At 40.5% G+C, this 16108-nt stretch overlaps 1 protein-coding gene across 1 annotated transcript in view; it reads left to right on the top strand.

Moving 5' to 3' along the window:
* Window positions 1-15715: 15715 nt before the first annotated feature.
* TMEM154 (transmembrane protein 154) overlaps window positions 15716-16108 on the top strand; it is a gene marked incomplete at its 3' end in the record, with an annotated part of 13218 nt that continues 12825 nt past the window's right edge. The window contains exon 1 of the mRNA XM_009870078.1: window positions 15716-15845. Within this exon, the coding sequence (XP_009868380.1) occupies window positions 15716-15845 (130 nt within the window). The remainder of the gene's footprint in view (window positions 15846-16108) is intronic.

Here is a 16108-nt window from a genome sequence, read left to right as displayed (position 1 = left end):
TTTTTGGTATTTGGATTTTATGCAGGTCCTTCTGTGCAACTCCATGTATTTCTACAGTAAATACTGCATAAGCTGATTTTTTTTTTTTTTGTATGTGCACCCAAAACCTTACCAGACTCTTGTGTTTTCTACTATACTTGAAGGCTTTGCTGTAGGATCGAATGCACCAATGTAATTTATTATTCTAAGCAGCATTAACAGGGGTGCTGTTTGCATGAATGCAATGTGAAGTGTTTATTCACAGTACATTTACACATCTTCAAGTATGCGTTTCAAGTGATGTAATCACACCAGAGCCCAAAATCTCAATTTATATGAGACCTATTCCTTGTGACTTCTTTCAAAAAACTGTTTTAAATATTTCCCATACCTGTCAGTTTTAATTTTTTAAAAGTTAGAGATAATAACTTTTCTAATTTAGAGGAAGAAGAAAATATTTTATGGAAACCCTTTAGGAAAACTCTGTAATAAAGAACCTGTTATGGTGCCTATAATTAAACCACGAGAAACAACCTCTTGCTTATTTGAATCTTCATTTTGCAATGAACAGTTTGGCTAAAGCTTTGTTTACTGCTCTTTCTGGTGGAGGGTAGTTTATCCATTTGTAGAAGCATTTCAGAAATTGCATCAAATTGTTGGAAGACTGAAAATACTGGGATGGAGGATGATGAGAAAAATGCCTGTGGTTGAACTGCATGAATGTTTTACTAGAACTCCTACAAAAAAACCCCACCAACTTCTGATTTCTTCTTGTGAAATACCTGATGTGAATTCTGTCAAAAGGGTATTCTGATTAAATAAGAAATTTCTGTTGAAAATCCTATAAATAAAGTTACATACAGAGATTTATGGATTCTGTGAAAGTGGTACGCCTCTGCATTAGCTCTTTTAACTGTTAAAATAGAGGTGAAAAGTCTTTTAAGTTCAGAAGCTGTGTCAAATAAATCGACACATTTTGCTCAGTTAAATAAACAAGCTTATGGAAAGTACTTTTTTATTTTGGCTAAGCTTATTTGAGGTTCATCTAAATCCCACAGAGCCCTATGGACAATTTCCCTGTAGTAATCTTTTAATTTAAAATCTGTGATTTCCTTTGCAACAGCTTCTCTTACTAAAGGCAAGTTTAGGAAGAAGTTTTGGTTATCCACATAGTAAATGTGTGTATCCTTTAAGATTCGACTCGACGTGGACCTCATCACCCAAAGGTCCAGATAAGGAGACTCGCTGTTTCCCTTCTAAGGGAATTCTGAGTCTGAAAGTGTTGGATCTGGGTGGGAAAAACTTGTGTAAGTAAGGAGCAAACCTTGGTTAAACAAGGGTTCAGTCTATGAGCAGCAGCATCTTTGCAAGATGAGGCTTACAAAATCAGGAGATGGGATGTAACGTGGTTAGCTGGTAAGGAAGGAAGTAAATTACTGAGTGTTATCATTCTCCCCCATGAGAACGACGGGAATTTTTTACTGATTTGGCCTGGACTTCGAAGGAGAATTGTGGAACTTGCTATAAAAAGCAAAAAAATAAAAAAGCATTGAAATCTTGTATCTTTTTGCCAGCACCCTAGTTCATTCTGGGAAGCCAAGCTAAAAGGCACTCACTGAAACTGTTTTTTTTAGGTCGAACACTTCATATTCTAACCCTATAGCTTTCACAATTATTTAGGAACCCAAATACTTCTTTTCACTTGGATTTTGGTCACCTTTATGGCCAAACATAGAACATGAAATGTGTTTTGAAGTTCGTTGCTGTTTCAGGTGTTTGTTCATGCGGAAATGCAGACTCCTGAGACCAGAAATGCTGGCAGTGAAAAAGGAAGTGGTACATTATGCAAATGTTAGTCATTTTAGCCTGTGTACACAGCCTGAGCTAGAAATTTTTTTTATATTGTCTAGGTAAACCACCAGGACACCAGCCTTTCATGTCTGGGGTGGTGTCTTTTGGAAGGAGAGGAAGAATATTGCTTTAGACTGCACCATATTTAAAAAGAAGAACCTTTTCTACACAAGGCAGGTTACTAAGACTGTAATTTGGTTTAATGCTTCCAATATTAGTTTGGACAACTATGCTTTTTCCCGTACGCTTTTCTACTTTATTCTATGGTTAGATGATAATTAGGTGCTTTGGAGTCAAGTCAGTGAGGTCACTTTCAGTAGCCCAGAGAGACTTCTAGAAGTGTGAAGTGAAAATGAGAAGTTTTACAAATACAACTGACTTCCAAAGAAGGCCAAAATAGCAGAAACTGTTTGGGAAGTATGTTTAATATAATCAAAAGCATCCTCAAAGTTATTCTTGAGAAAAACAATATGTAAAATAAAGTATGCTTTTCAAAATATATCTGCAATTGAAAATGTTAATGAATATTACTCTGTTTCCCATTTTTTATGTGTGTTACTGTTATGTGCAGTTCTGGATACCTGTAAAACTACATCTCCTAAAACTATCACTTAAAGGAAGGTTACTTACCTCTAGTGGCTAAAGGAAATAAAACTTTAACAAGTTTTTGCAGCCTTAGGCAGAAACAGAAGAGAGAGGGCAGTCAGGGATTTATAGGAGAGCAACCCACATGTGCCTGTATAGCCAAGATTTGTGACATTTTGATAACCGAGTAATTGAGGGGGAAAATAAGTTAAGAGTTTCTCATTACTGTGTACATCTTAAGAGTGACAGGCTCAAACAGAATCTTCATAGAATCACAGAATGGCCTAGGCTGGAAGGGACCTTAGAGATCATTTAATCCAACCTCCCTGTCGTGGGTAGGGACGCCTCTCAACTAGATCAGGCTTCAGTGATGTTGAATTCTAACTGCAATATTTTCATAAATATAAATTAAATTCTAACATTAAAATATTAGCGAAATGCCTTCAAGGTTTTTTTTGTGTTCGCTGAAGCAGTGGAGTGAGTATTGGCCCCCTCAACACTTAATTAAAATGTGCAGTGACTGGGCAACCATGGCATGCAATGACAGCGTTTCACAATGTTTTTATCCTTTGGGACCGGTTAGCTCAGTCAGTTGAGCGTGACGCTAACAATGCCAAGGTCATGGGTTCGATTCCCGTTCGGTCTCCATGTGTTGCCTGATCTAGTGGAGACGTGGCATCCCTGGCGGCAGGGAGGCTGGATTAAAATGATCTCTGAGGTCCTTTCTAGCCTAGGCCATTCTATGATTCTATGATTTAATATCAATAAAAGATGGTGCTTTGTTAAAGGAAGACTTTGCAAATAAAGACTTTTTGGTAAAGGAAGACTTTGCAAAATTCTTAGAGGGAACTGAATGGTGCTGTTGCCAGAGAAGTGGTTTTATATTTAACTAAGGAAGTCAGTATTTGTATCTAGATATTTTAATATGCCTATTTTGGGAGTTCCTTCCTTGAGAACCAACCAAACCCAGTCAATGCACAAACAGACAAATCTAATGGAAATTTTCGTGATATGATGAGTGGCAGCCTACTTCTATCAATGCATTAACAACAGAAAATTCTTTGCGGCAGATGAAAAGGCAACAATTTTAGGTCTGACGGCCTGTTTTTACACATAGCTTTTGTGTTGGTAAAGCAGTGTCGTATAAGCACGTGGCGCCCGTTTCCTGGTGTACCCGCGCTCTGGTGTCACCACGTCACTGTTTCATAGGATTAGTTTGCTCAATAGCAAAGCTGAAGAGCTCTGCTCTCTGGAGAAGTTCTTGCAAAACGCTCACTATTCAGGAAGAGTTACTTCGGCATGTGGTAACTCGCTGCTGGATTTCTCATCTGAAGTCATCCAGTTCTTTTGAGATATGTGTTGTGGGGCTGCCACTGCATCATGAGTACAAGGAGGCAGGTTGCTGAAATGACTGCTTTTCTTCTAGCTGCCTCATACTTCTAAACTGTATAAATTATGCCATGTGATATTTTGCTGTTCAAAATTATATTTTCTCTCCTCTTCCACCTTTTCCCATCCATTGCTTTCTATAATCTTTTATTCGTTGATATCCTGCTAATTCTGGCATTAACGCTGGGATCGTTGGCACAACCTTCTGGCAAGCTGCTCTTCTCCTTACTCTCCCTATTTCTAATATTATCTTTTGCAGGTGGTATTTTTGAATCATCTCATGTATCAGCGAGTATCACCCTCTTGGTACAAATGCTCGTGATCTCAGGCCCTAATTTCTTAATTGCTGTATTTAGGGGCCTTCCCAAATCCTTGCTTCATTTAGCTGAGAACTTTTTGTATGTCCATGCTTCTTCTTGGCTTTTATTTTTGTAGAGGAGGGTGAGCTGTGCTTTTTCCAGCAGTCGCCTGGGGTGTCTGAGAGAATTGTTAATAAAACACGTAATCTTTCTCTCCTTTCAACTGTCTCTGTTTTTTCATTTCGTCAGTGGTGCCTTCTGATCTGTACTTTTGAGATTCTCAATTTGACATTTAGTATCTTCATCTAAACCATCCCCTTTTCTCTTTCATCTCTCACCCTTATCTGCCTGTATAACATCCTTGCCACAGTTCACTTTCACATTTCCATTTCTAAATATCATACCCCTAACCTCAGGTCTTTGGATCTTGCTTCACTCCTCTTTTACCGTCTCCAGTACACTTCAGACTCCCTTTTCCTCCTAATATTTCCAAATACTTAACTCTTTCTGAAGACAACCACTTTCTTACTTTCTTCATTGTTCCCTTAGATTAAAGATTATGTAATGATTAAAAGTATACTGTCTTACCTAAATTTACTTCTTTGCATTTTGTTTTTTCCTATACTTAGCACTTTCAGGTCTTTGTTTGAGCCTTTCTTTTGCACTCCTGATCATCAGCATGGATTTGTTTCATTTCTTAAACTTGTAAAAAACATAAATACATTAACAAAACCTGTACAAAGAAAGAATGCTGAGTTATTTTGCTACATAGGTAACCGTGTTACAATGGTGCATAAAATAAATCTGACTGAAAGCCAGCCTAGACGTTAGCTAGTTTCTGTCAAGTTTTTTTCTTTGAATTTACATTTTTTGTTGTTTATTTTCACTTAGATTTTTCCTATTTCAATAGTTATTTGTGAGATTTCAGATGTTTATGCCTTGTTTGGCTTTGTAGTCAGACCATATGGCCTGAGATCATGAAGAAAAGCAGGCAGAACATAAAAAAGAGGAGTTAAAAGGTAAGGTCTTGGTCCATTGAGATTCCTCTGCAGGAACTCGAGGAGAACTTGTTAAGTCAGGTTAAGCTAAACTTTTTATTCAAAACCAATATTCAGAGTCCTCTGAAAGTCCACATCCATACACAAATTAACTACAGAAATATAAGAGGTAACACCACAAGTTGTCTGAATTTAGGATGGTGAGAACCCGCCACCCATAATTCAGCTCCACTTCAAAATTAATTGACACAAGTTGTTGGATTTTTTCCCTAGAGCTAACGAGACATGATCTGTGTAAACTGTATGTCACTGCACTGCCCAGGGCTCATCTACGTTCAGTAAGCAAATGGAAATTGGCCTAGATACAAGGCTGGAAGAGCATTTCTGTGTACAAGCAGTATTACTGCAGAGTCTAGAAGTTGCAGGAAGTCAGATGAACTTGAAAATTGGCTTGGCATTCCAGAAGTTAAGAGAAACACTTTGTAGTATGGGCTTGGGATCCGTAGTTAGAGACTTATTATGTGCAGTTTCCCAGCAACTATTTGAACCATTTTTTAAAAGCTGGCTTGATGGATCTCAATTTTACTTCTCTGAGAAAAAGTGGCAAGGAGCGTTTCGTGTGCTCTCAACACAGATATTACCATTCAAATTCTAGCAGAGACAAACTCTCAATTCCCTGTGAGAGCTGAAGGTGACCAGATGCTATGCGTCTGCAGAGAAGTAGGAGCAGACGTGGCTTATGCTGTAGACGTGCAACAGCAAGAGAAAAGACAAGTACAGGCAGACAGAGCTACAGGCTCTTGGCTCCGTTTGTTGGATGACTATAAAGGACCGTCCTATGCCCCAGCTTACATGCCCTGTTAGCAATGCAATTTTTTTTCAAAACACAGAAGAAACCCTCTTATGAACTGAAAGAGATTTAAGATTTGATAATTTTGTTGCCAATTTGGCAGCGTCGTGCTTCATACCCTTGTAGCATGTAGTAGTTGGCAGCAAAAAGCAGAACAACAAAAGGTAAAGCTGAAGTAAATGCATAATGAGGCTTGTAGGGTTTTATGTCCCATTTTCTCCTGGCCTTCACTCAGACCATGTAGAGTTAGGTGCCCTAAATCATGCAGCACCTTGAAAGATTTTTCAAAATCTAATTTAATGACAGCAACTTGCCCACTACAGCTAACAGGAGAGCATTTGGCACCATCTTGCAATTTCATCTTAAGTATGCATGGTAAAACAGCTTTGGGAAAACAAAAGAACTTGATTACACCCTAGCAATACCTGCACCATTATATATACCCAGCCTTAATGCACATGTGCAACTCCAAACCTGTATTCCTCTTTAAATGCCTGCGTTCTCAGTGCTGATCTGTTGAGGACTAATGCTGGGGTGGCAGATAGCATCCTGGACAATGAGATTATATGAAATTTACATTAATGTAAGCTTCCTAAGGGATTACTTAAGAGTGAGGATTAGGGAGCTTTATGAATTTAAAACTTCCTTTGGATTTCTTTATCCTCTCACCTCATCTCACAGAGGGGAGAACCCACTGCGTTGCACTGGTGCAGTCTTACAGGGGGTAGCCTGATCCTTTTGAACAGCTTTCTTTGGGGGGAGCTCTGCTAGTGTTTGCCAGCACATTAGTCTGCAAGAATTAGGAGGAGATCTTGCAATGTATCGAAAACAACCCTTACACTCCAGTCAGCGGGAGGTGCAACGGCTGCTCCCGAGTGGGTTGAGCCAGCCTCTTCTTAGGATGCCGAGTCCTCAGGCAAGGCACATATTTGTGAGATTACATCTTCCAGAAGCAGAAATGCAGGTACTCGTTTGCTTTTCATCATTCATCCTGCACTTTCCTTCCTGTCTGCCATTCCGGCTCCTCAGAGATTAAAAATTACCCATCAGCCGCCTGCCCAATCCATTCTGTCCCCCAGTTTGGAAACCTGGGATAGTTCTGTGCCATCCACCCTCCTGATTTACAGGCTTTAAATATAGCTCCTATATTTGGCAGGCATCTTTTTGCTTTTTTTTTTGCATACCAGATATCTGGATTCCCTAAAATAATTTCCAGCTTTAATGGGAAAAGAATGAGTTGTGGACCTCAGATGAACTCCATGTTTCTCTCTCCATGGGGAGATACAATTATAAGAATTTATACCATGTGGACATCTGCCCTTACTGACTTTCAGGGTGGCTGTAGACTCTGGCTGTGTGTGGATTGACCTTTGAAGACATAAAACTTCACAATTAAGTACTTGGGACCAAAATGAATTAACAGAGGAATTACACATTCACTTCCAGGAAGTCTCTCTTTCCTGTAGGATCACATCTACAGTTCTTTCCATCATGGGTTTCATTACCAGCCATTAGCATTAACCTCTTTTTATTCTTGATGCATCTGCCTGTAACTGAGCAAATGCCAATTCTCACGGAATTTTAATATTGCCTATCTCATACACAGGGTACACCTAAATATAAAAATGGTACCTTCTGTCAGTAGATCAGGCAATGTAGCAGCCTGTCAGACCCAGGAACTTCTCTGTTCACACCACACTTGGTTCACCCACACTTTGGCATGGAGGTGTGGCTATGGCATGGACAGGTACATAGAAAAGGAACCATATAGGAGTCAAGGGATATTGGTTTATACACAGCTATTAGGATATGTAATTAGGCTGTTAGTCCATGCTGAGGTATGTTGCACTGTCACAGCTCTCTACAGCCACCAAAAAAAGAATAAATCTGATGCAGATGTGCCGACTTGCACTGCTGTCACAGATACTGGTCGACGTGGATCCACCTGAAAATGAGCACCAGCACAACTAACCTGACTCTTTAGAAAGGATTTCTCCCCAAACCAGACTCAAGCAGGAGGAAGAGGACATAGGTGGCTGCATGTATTTTGGCAAACGCAGCGTTTCTACAATTTATACAAAGTCATGAGGTTTCACTAAGTGACATTTTGGTAAGCTCAGCACTTGTACAACTTAATTGAATTCCTAAGGTTTCACTGAGTAACAGCTATATTGCAACTTAAATAGGAAACCATTTTGTATATACAGACAAAACGAGAGAGAATAAACACATAAATTTACTTCAGTACTAAACTGGTATTGTTTCTCATGAGGAATGAAGAAAGGCATATCTTGGAGAGAAAGAAACAAAAATAAGTCACAGAAAAGAGAGAAGGCAAAATTTCTCATTAATTTTTTTTCAGGTAGCCTTGCAGCACTACAGTTAACTATACTGAAATGAAAGTTAGATTTAAATACAGGGTGCAGAGAAGTGGTGCTTTCTGCTGTAAATCCATTCAGCGTATCCCTCCCTGGGTTGCAAACGATGGCATTTGGGATGAGTAAGATGTCACACACACACACACAAAATTGTTATTTTCGTGGAAGCTTGGCGAGTGAGTAAATGCATCACGTGTTGAGACAGGGCGCTGTTTTCAGAGAAATAAGGTACTGCTCACATTGCCTACTGAAAATGAGGGTACAAGTATGTGGGTTTTTTCCAGATTTCAGCATGGTGTCTGAATGATTTTCAGATACTAGGCAGAAGTTAACAAATTCCTGAAATGGCATCCTTGGCATTGCAGAGACTGTACTGGGAGAGTTAGCAATCTGTGTACTACGATCACACTGACAAAGGGAGGTATCACATGCTAGCATGTTTGATGGGCAAACCAGCATTAACAATATAGTGCCATATAAGATGCTTTAGTTGCATATTTTTTTCCACATAATGTTTTCAAAATATACTTAGGTCCATTTTAAAATAACCACCTATGCTTCATTGCTTCAGTCCTAGTTTCCACTGGCATTGAAGAATGGGCAAAGCGCCTTTGGGAGCATGAACAATTTCTATACAGGAGCCTGAAGTTAAAAAGGCACATGCTCAAAATGCAGGCTGAAAGCCAGCTAAACAGCCTTATTTTAGCCTCTTGCTTGTACACACATTATAAATACAATCTCTGTACAGACTATCACACCTTTTTTCCTTTAATATCAGTCTGTTTTTCAGCCAGACGCTGTCTCTTTGAATCCACTGGGACTTTTTACATGCTTAAATATGCACACGGCTTCTGCAGAGCTGGACAAAGACAGGACTGGAGGCTGCCTCTGTGATTATTAAGGGTGGCTCGTAACACTAGGCTAGAACTGGGCACTTGGGTTAGATCCTTTAAAGATATTTAAATGACCAGCCAGGAAAATTCACTTTTTCAAAGTTTCTAGGAACCAAACTTGCCCCAGATCAGATATTTGTACCCTTGAAAGTAGTTAGTGCGTATTTGCATCCTGAGGTACCTGAGTAGTTTTAAAGCTTGTCTGATGTTTCTTTAGAGTCTGGACTCTATATTAACTCTTTGTGAAGTTCAGCAATTACAGTGAAAATATGCCAAGGAAAAAGAACAGTATAATTCAAGAACAGAGAAAGGGACTTAGATGGGAGGATCAAATGAGAGCTGCCACAGCCTAGAAAAATATCAAGCCACATTTGAGCAGCATTATTTTAGGACATCAAAGCTTATCTTCAGCTACTTAAGGTGTGGCTGGAAAAAATCTCACGTTACAGTTTGGATGTGCTGGTGTGGTTTTTTATAGTCGAGTATTACTGAAGGAATGTGCTTTTCAAATTTTATTCTCTTATGAATTGTTCACAACTGAGAAAATAGCTTCAAACAGTCAGCTGAAGCACCCTAGAAATAAAAATAAGGGTTTAAAAAATCTAATTTACTTCCCGTCAAGTACCTTGTTTCTCTACTCTTCATTTTACTAAATTCACCAATGACTACACCCAAGACAGATTTATGCTTGTTTTCCAATCCTTTACCTCATCAATCTCACTTTTTATTAAACTCTTAAAGAGAAATGTTTCAATTCCTATAGAGCACTGTGGGGTTTTTTCAAGCCGGCCCTTAAGCTAGCATTGACTTCAAAGTGACAGCTAATGAGTAGGCATCTCCACATAAGACATGCCGTACTGACGCTTTGTGGAAAGATAATTCACTGGCCAATGGCTTTTTCCTCCATTTAAGTTGCTGACAGTACATCTATTAACTGAGGGGGCACATGAAAGCCTGTGCCCAGGCTAGGCTCTGATCCTTGTGCTGGACATCCAGGCAGTGTTTCTTCTCTTGCCCCCAGGAGCAATCACAGAGAATTTCCATTCTCTGAAGTGTTTTTCCAGATTGCCCGGATACTCTTTTTAGCACTGCAGTTGTATTGTCCGACCTGTATCTGTCTGTGCTGCGGGATCTGCTCCCGTCCTGTGCCTGCACAGTCATTTCCATACAAAAAGGCTTTATTCTCGATATTGGAGACTGTAGTCACCTCCTGTTCTGAACAGGCACTTGAGCACCCTCACAGGATCTCAACCAATTCGTTCGCTCTCACGTATGACACGACTCCACTTTTTGGGTCCACTTCTGGTAAGATGTCTTCCCAAAGCTCTGTCGAGAGTGGAGGGGGACCCTCTCCTGCCAACGGAATTATGGTGCCCTCATGAGCCACTTCTTCCTTAAATTAGTTTTCCTTGGACAGTTTATACAAAATATGTGCTTAACAATACAAGTTTGGGATACATTGCAACCCTGTGGAAAATTTGTATTTAAATCATTTCAGTCTCTAATTCCAGCTTAGACTCTAAGCACTGTAATATGACATTTACATAATCATTTTCAAAGAATGAGACAAACCTTTAGGTATTAATTCCCTGTGCTGCTCTGGAAAGAAGTGAAAACCTGATTTATTCATACAGAAGAGATCAGAAAAGTGACCCAAGCCCTTTTAAAAACAGATGCATTTTATTTCAGTGGCATTCCATCTCTGGCCTTGAAAGATCCAAATAATAGAGATTAATAAACTGTAAATTTCTGACACAAAAGTGATATTTTTAGAATTAATAAAAGTGCCTGAATACCCGGCTCTCAGAATTGCACTGTGCAGACTTTGGCTACTTGTCTGAGATGCTCACGGCTTCATGTCTCATGAGGGTGTTGTGCATAATTTTGAAATAAGGTGGGGCACAGCCTCCTGGTCCAGCCACGTAGGTTTTCCATGTTGAAAGACAGTTTTGGGAGCAGAAAAGGGCACGGCTGCTGCTGGAGCTCCGGAATGCTCAGAAGTTGCAAAGTTAGGACAGAGCCCTTATTTTTTAGCCACCAAAGGGAATGTGAAGCTGGTAGCATTAAGTGTAGGCTTTCCCAAAATAAACACCCTGAAGGTGTACTTTGAGGCGTTCATCTCACCTTTATCCAGCCTGCACTGAGAGCAAGACAGACCTCCTGGAGTCCCACCTAGATTTCAGTGGTGGGAGTCTTGGAAGGATTTCACGGGCAAACCCCGCACCAGGCTAGGATGGAGGCACTTTTGGGGACAACCTACATCACATAATAACACTGTGTTTCTCTAGTGGTCAAATAACAGGATGACTTTGCTGACTAGACATCTTCCATTCAGAAGGTCAGTCTTCAGCTGTGGATTTTGCCCGAAGTAAAGCTGAGACCCCAGGAGGAAGCATACTACAGTCCTACAACGGAATACAGGCATCATTTATTTTAGAAGCTTACACAAGTTGCTTAGGAAACTTTTGGCGTGTACAAAATTTATAACTCATGTACTGCTTTCCAAAAAATGAGTAGAAACAAAGTGTCCAGCTACACTTCAATGTAAGCCTGTCAGCACCCTTGGCTGCACCTTGTGGCGTTTTTCATTTCAGAGGAGTTTTTCGAGGTTAGAAGTCTCTCCTTGAATCCATTTTTTCATTTTGTTAAAGCAAACTTATATACAAACCTCTGGATATTTTCAAGTATAGTTCTGTATCTTCCTTCTGTTCCTATTGAAGTTTCCAAATTATTATAGCCAGGATTTAACAGCCTGTGTTTAGCATAAGGAAGAAAATAAAAAAAAAGACAATAACGGAAAGAAGACATTTACAAGCCCAGTTAAGCAAATCAATGCCTAAAAGTGTTAGGCACTTGTTTTGATGCTTTTGTTGTCACTCTCATTTTAGTTATGTTATTTTATGATAGTTAGGGACAATATCTCATTTTTCTAAGCACTGTTTTAATTTATACTGGTGGCATTGGTTTCACAAAGGTATAAATCTTTTTCTTGACCACCTTTGCAGTTGTAATAAAATGTGTCTTGTCTTTTTGTATAATCCAGAATTGAGAGAGTTTACTGAAGAGAAAGCTTCATCTTCTGTAACTCACCCAGGCAAAGTTTGCTCTGAAAAGGAGCGTGCCCATTAATCCAGTTCCAGATCTGTGTGGAGTTTCTGCACAAGGATGCTGTGGATTTTAGCCTTAATTCTGCAACTTTCCTCACCTCAGCAGCCCGCAGAAGCACCGCTGAAGCTGGTGCTCAAGCTGGCTTGAGAAGATCCCCGTGGTCTTTGCACACCTTCCTTTGCTTTGGAGATTCTTCTGTTTGTTTTGGTTTTGATTTATGTTGCGGTGATTTGCAACAGAGTGCAATTTCCCCTTCTTTCACAGTGACTTATGGGAAAAGTTTATCTGTCCTTTCCCAACATTTGTCAGAGGCAGAAATAAGTCATTAAGGGACTAGCAGAACTCGACTGGTGCTAGCCCCTGCCTGCAGTTCAGAGCAGGAGGATGCGCTGCTGTGGCAGACAAGCTACGCTAGCAAGAGTTTATATTATAAGCCCTATAACTAACGAGCAACTTGCTCCATCACTTTCAAAAGTGTAGCTGTTGTTGTTGCTGGAGTTTTCATAGGAAAAAGGAACAAGAAGAACGTGGGTCAAGCGGCCGCAGCATTACAAAACATTTCTGTTTTTCTGAAAATGTCACACTGATAACATTGTAATCTCAGTGATGCAAACCCTTCCCTGATTAGGGAAGAACATTAGCAAATGGCCTAGCTACGTGGTCAGAAATGCCCTTTATAACATAAAAAATAGATGAAACAGTACCAAAAGCATGTGCAGAAGTTTCCAGCTGGGTAACATACACTGAACACACCCAGGAAACCTACTTGTCTCACCTGTGAAAAGACATCTCTTTTTGCTAAGGTGCATTGTGGATCCTATTAAATACAGTAAAGCTGTTCAATGTGTGCCAAGCTGCCTTTGTATCACTCTAAAGTCTTAATTAAAATGTAACGTGGCACAAAGTCATGTTTCCTGAACTGTAATTTGCCTTAGAAATCATTAAGTGGGTGGCTATCTTGTTCTCAAAGGGGCAGCCATGAGTTGTTAGCTGAATGTGTGTCAAAAACAGTCGATGCGAATCTGAGTGGGAAATGATACAACCTATGTAGAAAGACTTGAAGGGAAAAGAGGCAAGGATGTAGTCTTGTATATTAGAAATATGAGATTAAAATGCAGCAAAGACACAACCCAAAACCAAGTCCTCTCCTGTTTTCCCTTCCAGTCTTTCTGTCTAGGGTTGTGGGGTTTTGTCCTTTTCAGTAAGGGATGAGTGAGAGCGGAAAAGTCAATAAAATGGGGCAAAAAAGCCAAATATGCAGGGCAGGATAATCCAGGAGAGCAGGTTTGTAGCCTATGTGGTATTAGAAAGACTGAGAGTGACAAACTCGGGAGGGGGATAGGGAAGAAATGGAAAGGAGGATAGCACATCCTTTATACCTCAAAGCAATAAAAATACTGTTTAAAAGTATAATGTTGTCTACTGAAGAAAAACTGGGGCTGGACAATAGTTCAGCCTTGGGACCTAAGTTTATGCTTGTGAAAATCCTGACAGTCTTTTCCCTTGCTGACCTGATGGCCGATTATCAGTTTTCCTATTGCCGGGCTGTACAAAGCCGCAGCACCTCTGAACACATGGAAGATGCCTGGGTAGCCTCAACTTCTGGACCTTCTTCATTGAAAATATCTATATCAATTAGACACTATTACTAATACTTGGAACTTCTGTCATTTTTTTAACAGGAAAATCTTTAAAGCATTTGCTAGTCTCACCTCTAACACTTCTGCCTGGTGTTATCATATTAAAGAATATGTCCTAGAAATATTTAATTACTCAGCAGTTTCATAGCTCAGAACTCCTCTTTCTCTTCTTGTAGCTGCAATGTTGTAACTTTGCTTTGCTTTTCCCCCCGTTTTGTGAAGTGCATAAACGTACATTGCCAATACTAAGCAACCAGTTCAGATTTTAGTTAACAAAATCATTCAAGTGTTTTAAATCTGTTAACGACCTGGTCATTAAATGAATCACTGGTCTATTTCTCAGCTACTCAAGCTAAGAAACTACAAGTGATGACCTATAAAAGCATCGATGTGTTAAGAAAAATTATTAGCTGGAGAAGCAAAGCAACAATTGGTCGCTTCAGCAACTCCCACCAATCTTAACAGAAAGATTCACCAATGCCAGCTTCAACTATACCACCACAAATCAGACTTTGACACAGACTAATATCTAGGGGAAGTACTATGAAGCTGCTACACAGGCAGCATTACTGGGAAAATTTATACAAGTATTTAAAATGCTCAAACCTGGGATGCTCTGGAGTGAAATCTGTGATACAAACTCTCCTGGACTTGTAGGGATGAATTTTAGACCTAGCACTTCTTTGTGTGGTGGAATAAACAAAGCCTATGGTCTAACCCTCCCTGCTTGGGGACAGGTATGGTTTAGATCCAGGTCCAGATTCTGAGCCCTGTCTAGGCCCACCCAATGTAGCAAGAAGACTGAAAATGTTGGGTTTAATGTTGATCTCCTCCATGGCTCTTCTCCAGCAACAGGCAAAGCTCCCGATCAATCCTCACGTGTTTCTGAGTGAGTGGGCAGTGGTGGGGCAGCGGGGACAGAGGATGGGATGGTATGGAGGGACACAGCCATGCCCACCCAAGGGCTGATGGGAGGAAAGGAAAATCAGTAAGGGAGGCAAGAGTTACCTGCCCCCTCACCACTTCCATCAACCAAAGCACCTGGGACCCCCACACCAGGGACCGTGTCCTGGTGGGGCTCGAGACCTTCTGTCCCCTGTGTCTACAGCCATTGTCACACTGGTGTCTAAGTACTTTCCAGCTAAGCCACCTGTGCTTATCATGATTGGTTTTGTGCTTTTCCTCTTCCCTGGCTTAAACCAGCACAAAATACTCAGTTGCAGGCTGCCAAGTAAACCAGACATTTTTCTCATTTTCTTGAGACAGCCCCAATTGAGAGTTGCCTCTTGGTGTCATAAATGCATTCAGTGTCCCCACTGTGCTGGGGCAAAAATTACAGCTTGAAAACCAAGGCAGAAGGGGAGCCACTGTTGAAATCTACTTGCTCAACTACTCTGAAAAACAACCTAAAACCTTCTTGCTAATGGACATGAATGAAATTTTGTGTCTAATTTGTATTCGTGCGGTGTTTGTCCCCATGACAGCGCATGTAGATGACGATGAATGGTAGTAAAGTCGAGAGTCAAAAAAGTAGAATCTCGCTCACCTACAGCATAAAGGTGTTTCACCTGAGTTAGTGCTTGAAGAGTAACTTCTTTTTTTTTTTTTTGTTTCTTTCTTTTGCAATCATTGCTTGCTTGACAGGCCCAGACGGAATTACATCACTTCCTAAAACCCATCAAAGAGAGTCCATCTCCTGCAGAAATGCGGCTCAGATGTACAACGGCAGGAAACAGGAAATGTAAATGTTTGGGTGCAGCAGGGAGCCCGCTGAAGCGCCCCTCGTGTGGGAGCCCCACCAAGGAAACATGCGAAAGCAAAACCTCATCGCCCTGCTTTCTGCCTTCTTGCTGGCCAGAGGATCTGCCGGGAATGGTGAGTAAGGAAGCGCCTTTCGCCTTGCGAGGTGGGACTGCAGTTCGTGCCTGCAGCGATGGGACCGAGTCGGAGGGCAACACCCTCCAAACTGAGCACTAAGAGAAGATCTGCGGGGACTTGCTCTCCGCTTCTTTTAGCTGTGTTTACCCTCTCTGTTTTCAGCTGCCTGACTTTTTCAAAGCTTTGACTTTTTTTTTTTCCTTAGACCTAACCCTGAATGGCAGTAATCAAATCCTACAATTCCTACATTTCCTAAACTG

This window comes from Apaloderma vittatum, unplaced genomic scaffold (assembly GCF_000703405.1).
Source record: "Apaloderma vittatum isolate BGI_N311 unplaced genomic scaffold, ASM70340v1 scaffold19505, whole genome shotgun sequence".
Taxonomy (NCBI): domain Eukaryota; kingdom Metazoa; phylum Chordata; class Aves; order Trogoniformes; family Trogonidae; genus Apaloderma; species Apaloderma vittatum.
Note: the sequence above shows the minus strand (reverse complement) of the source record. Positions and strands in the feature narration are given on the sequence as shown.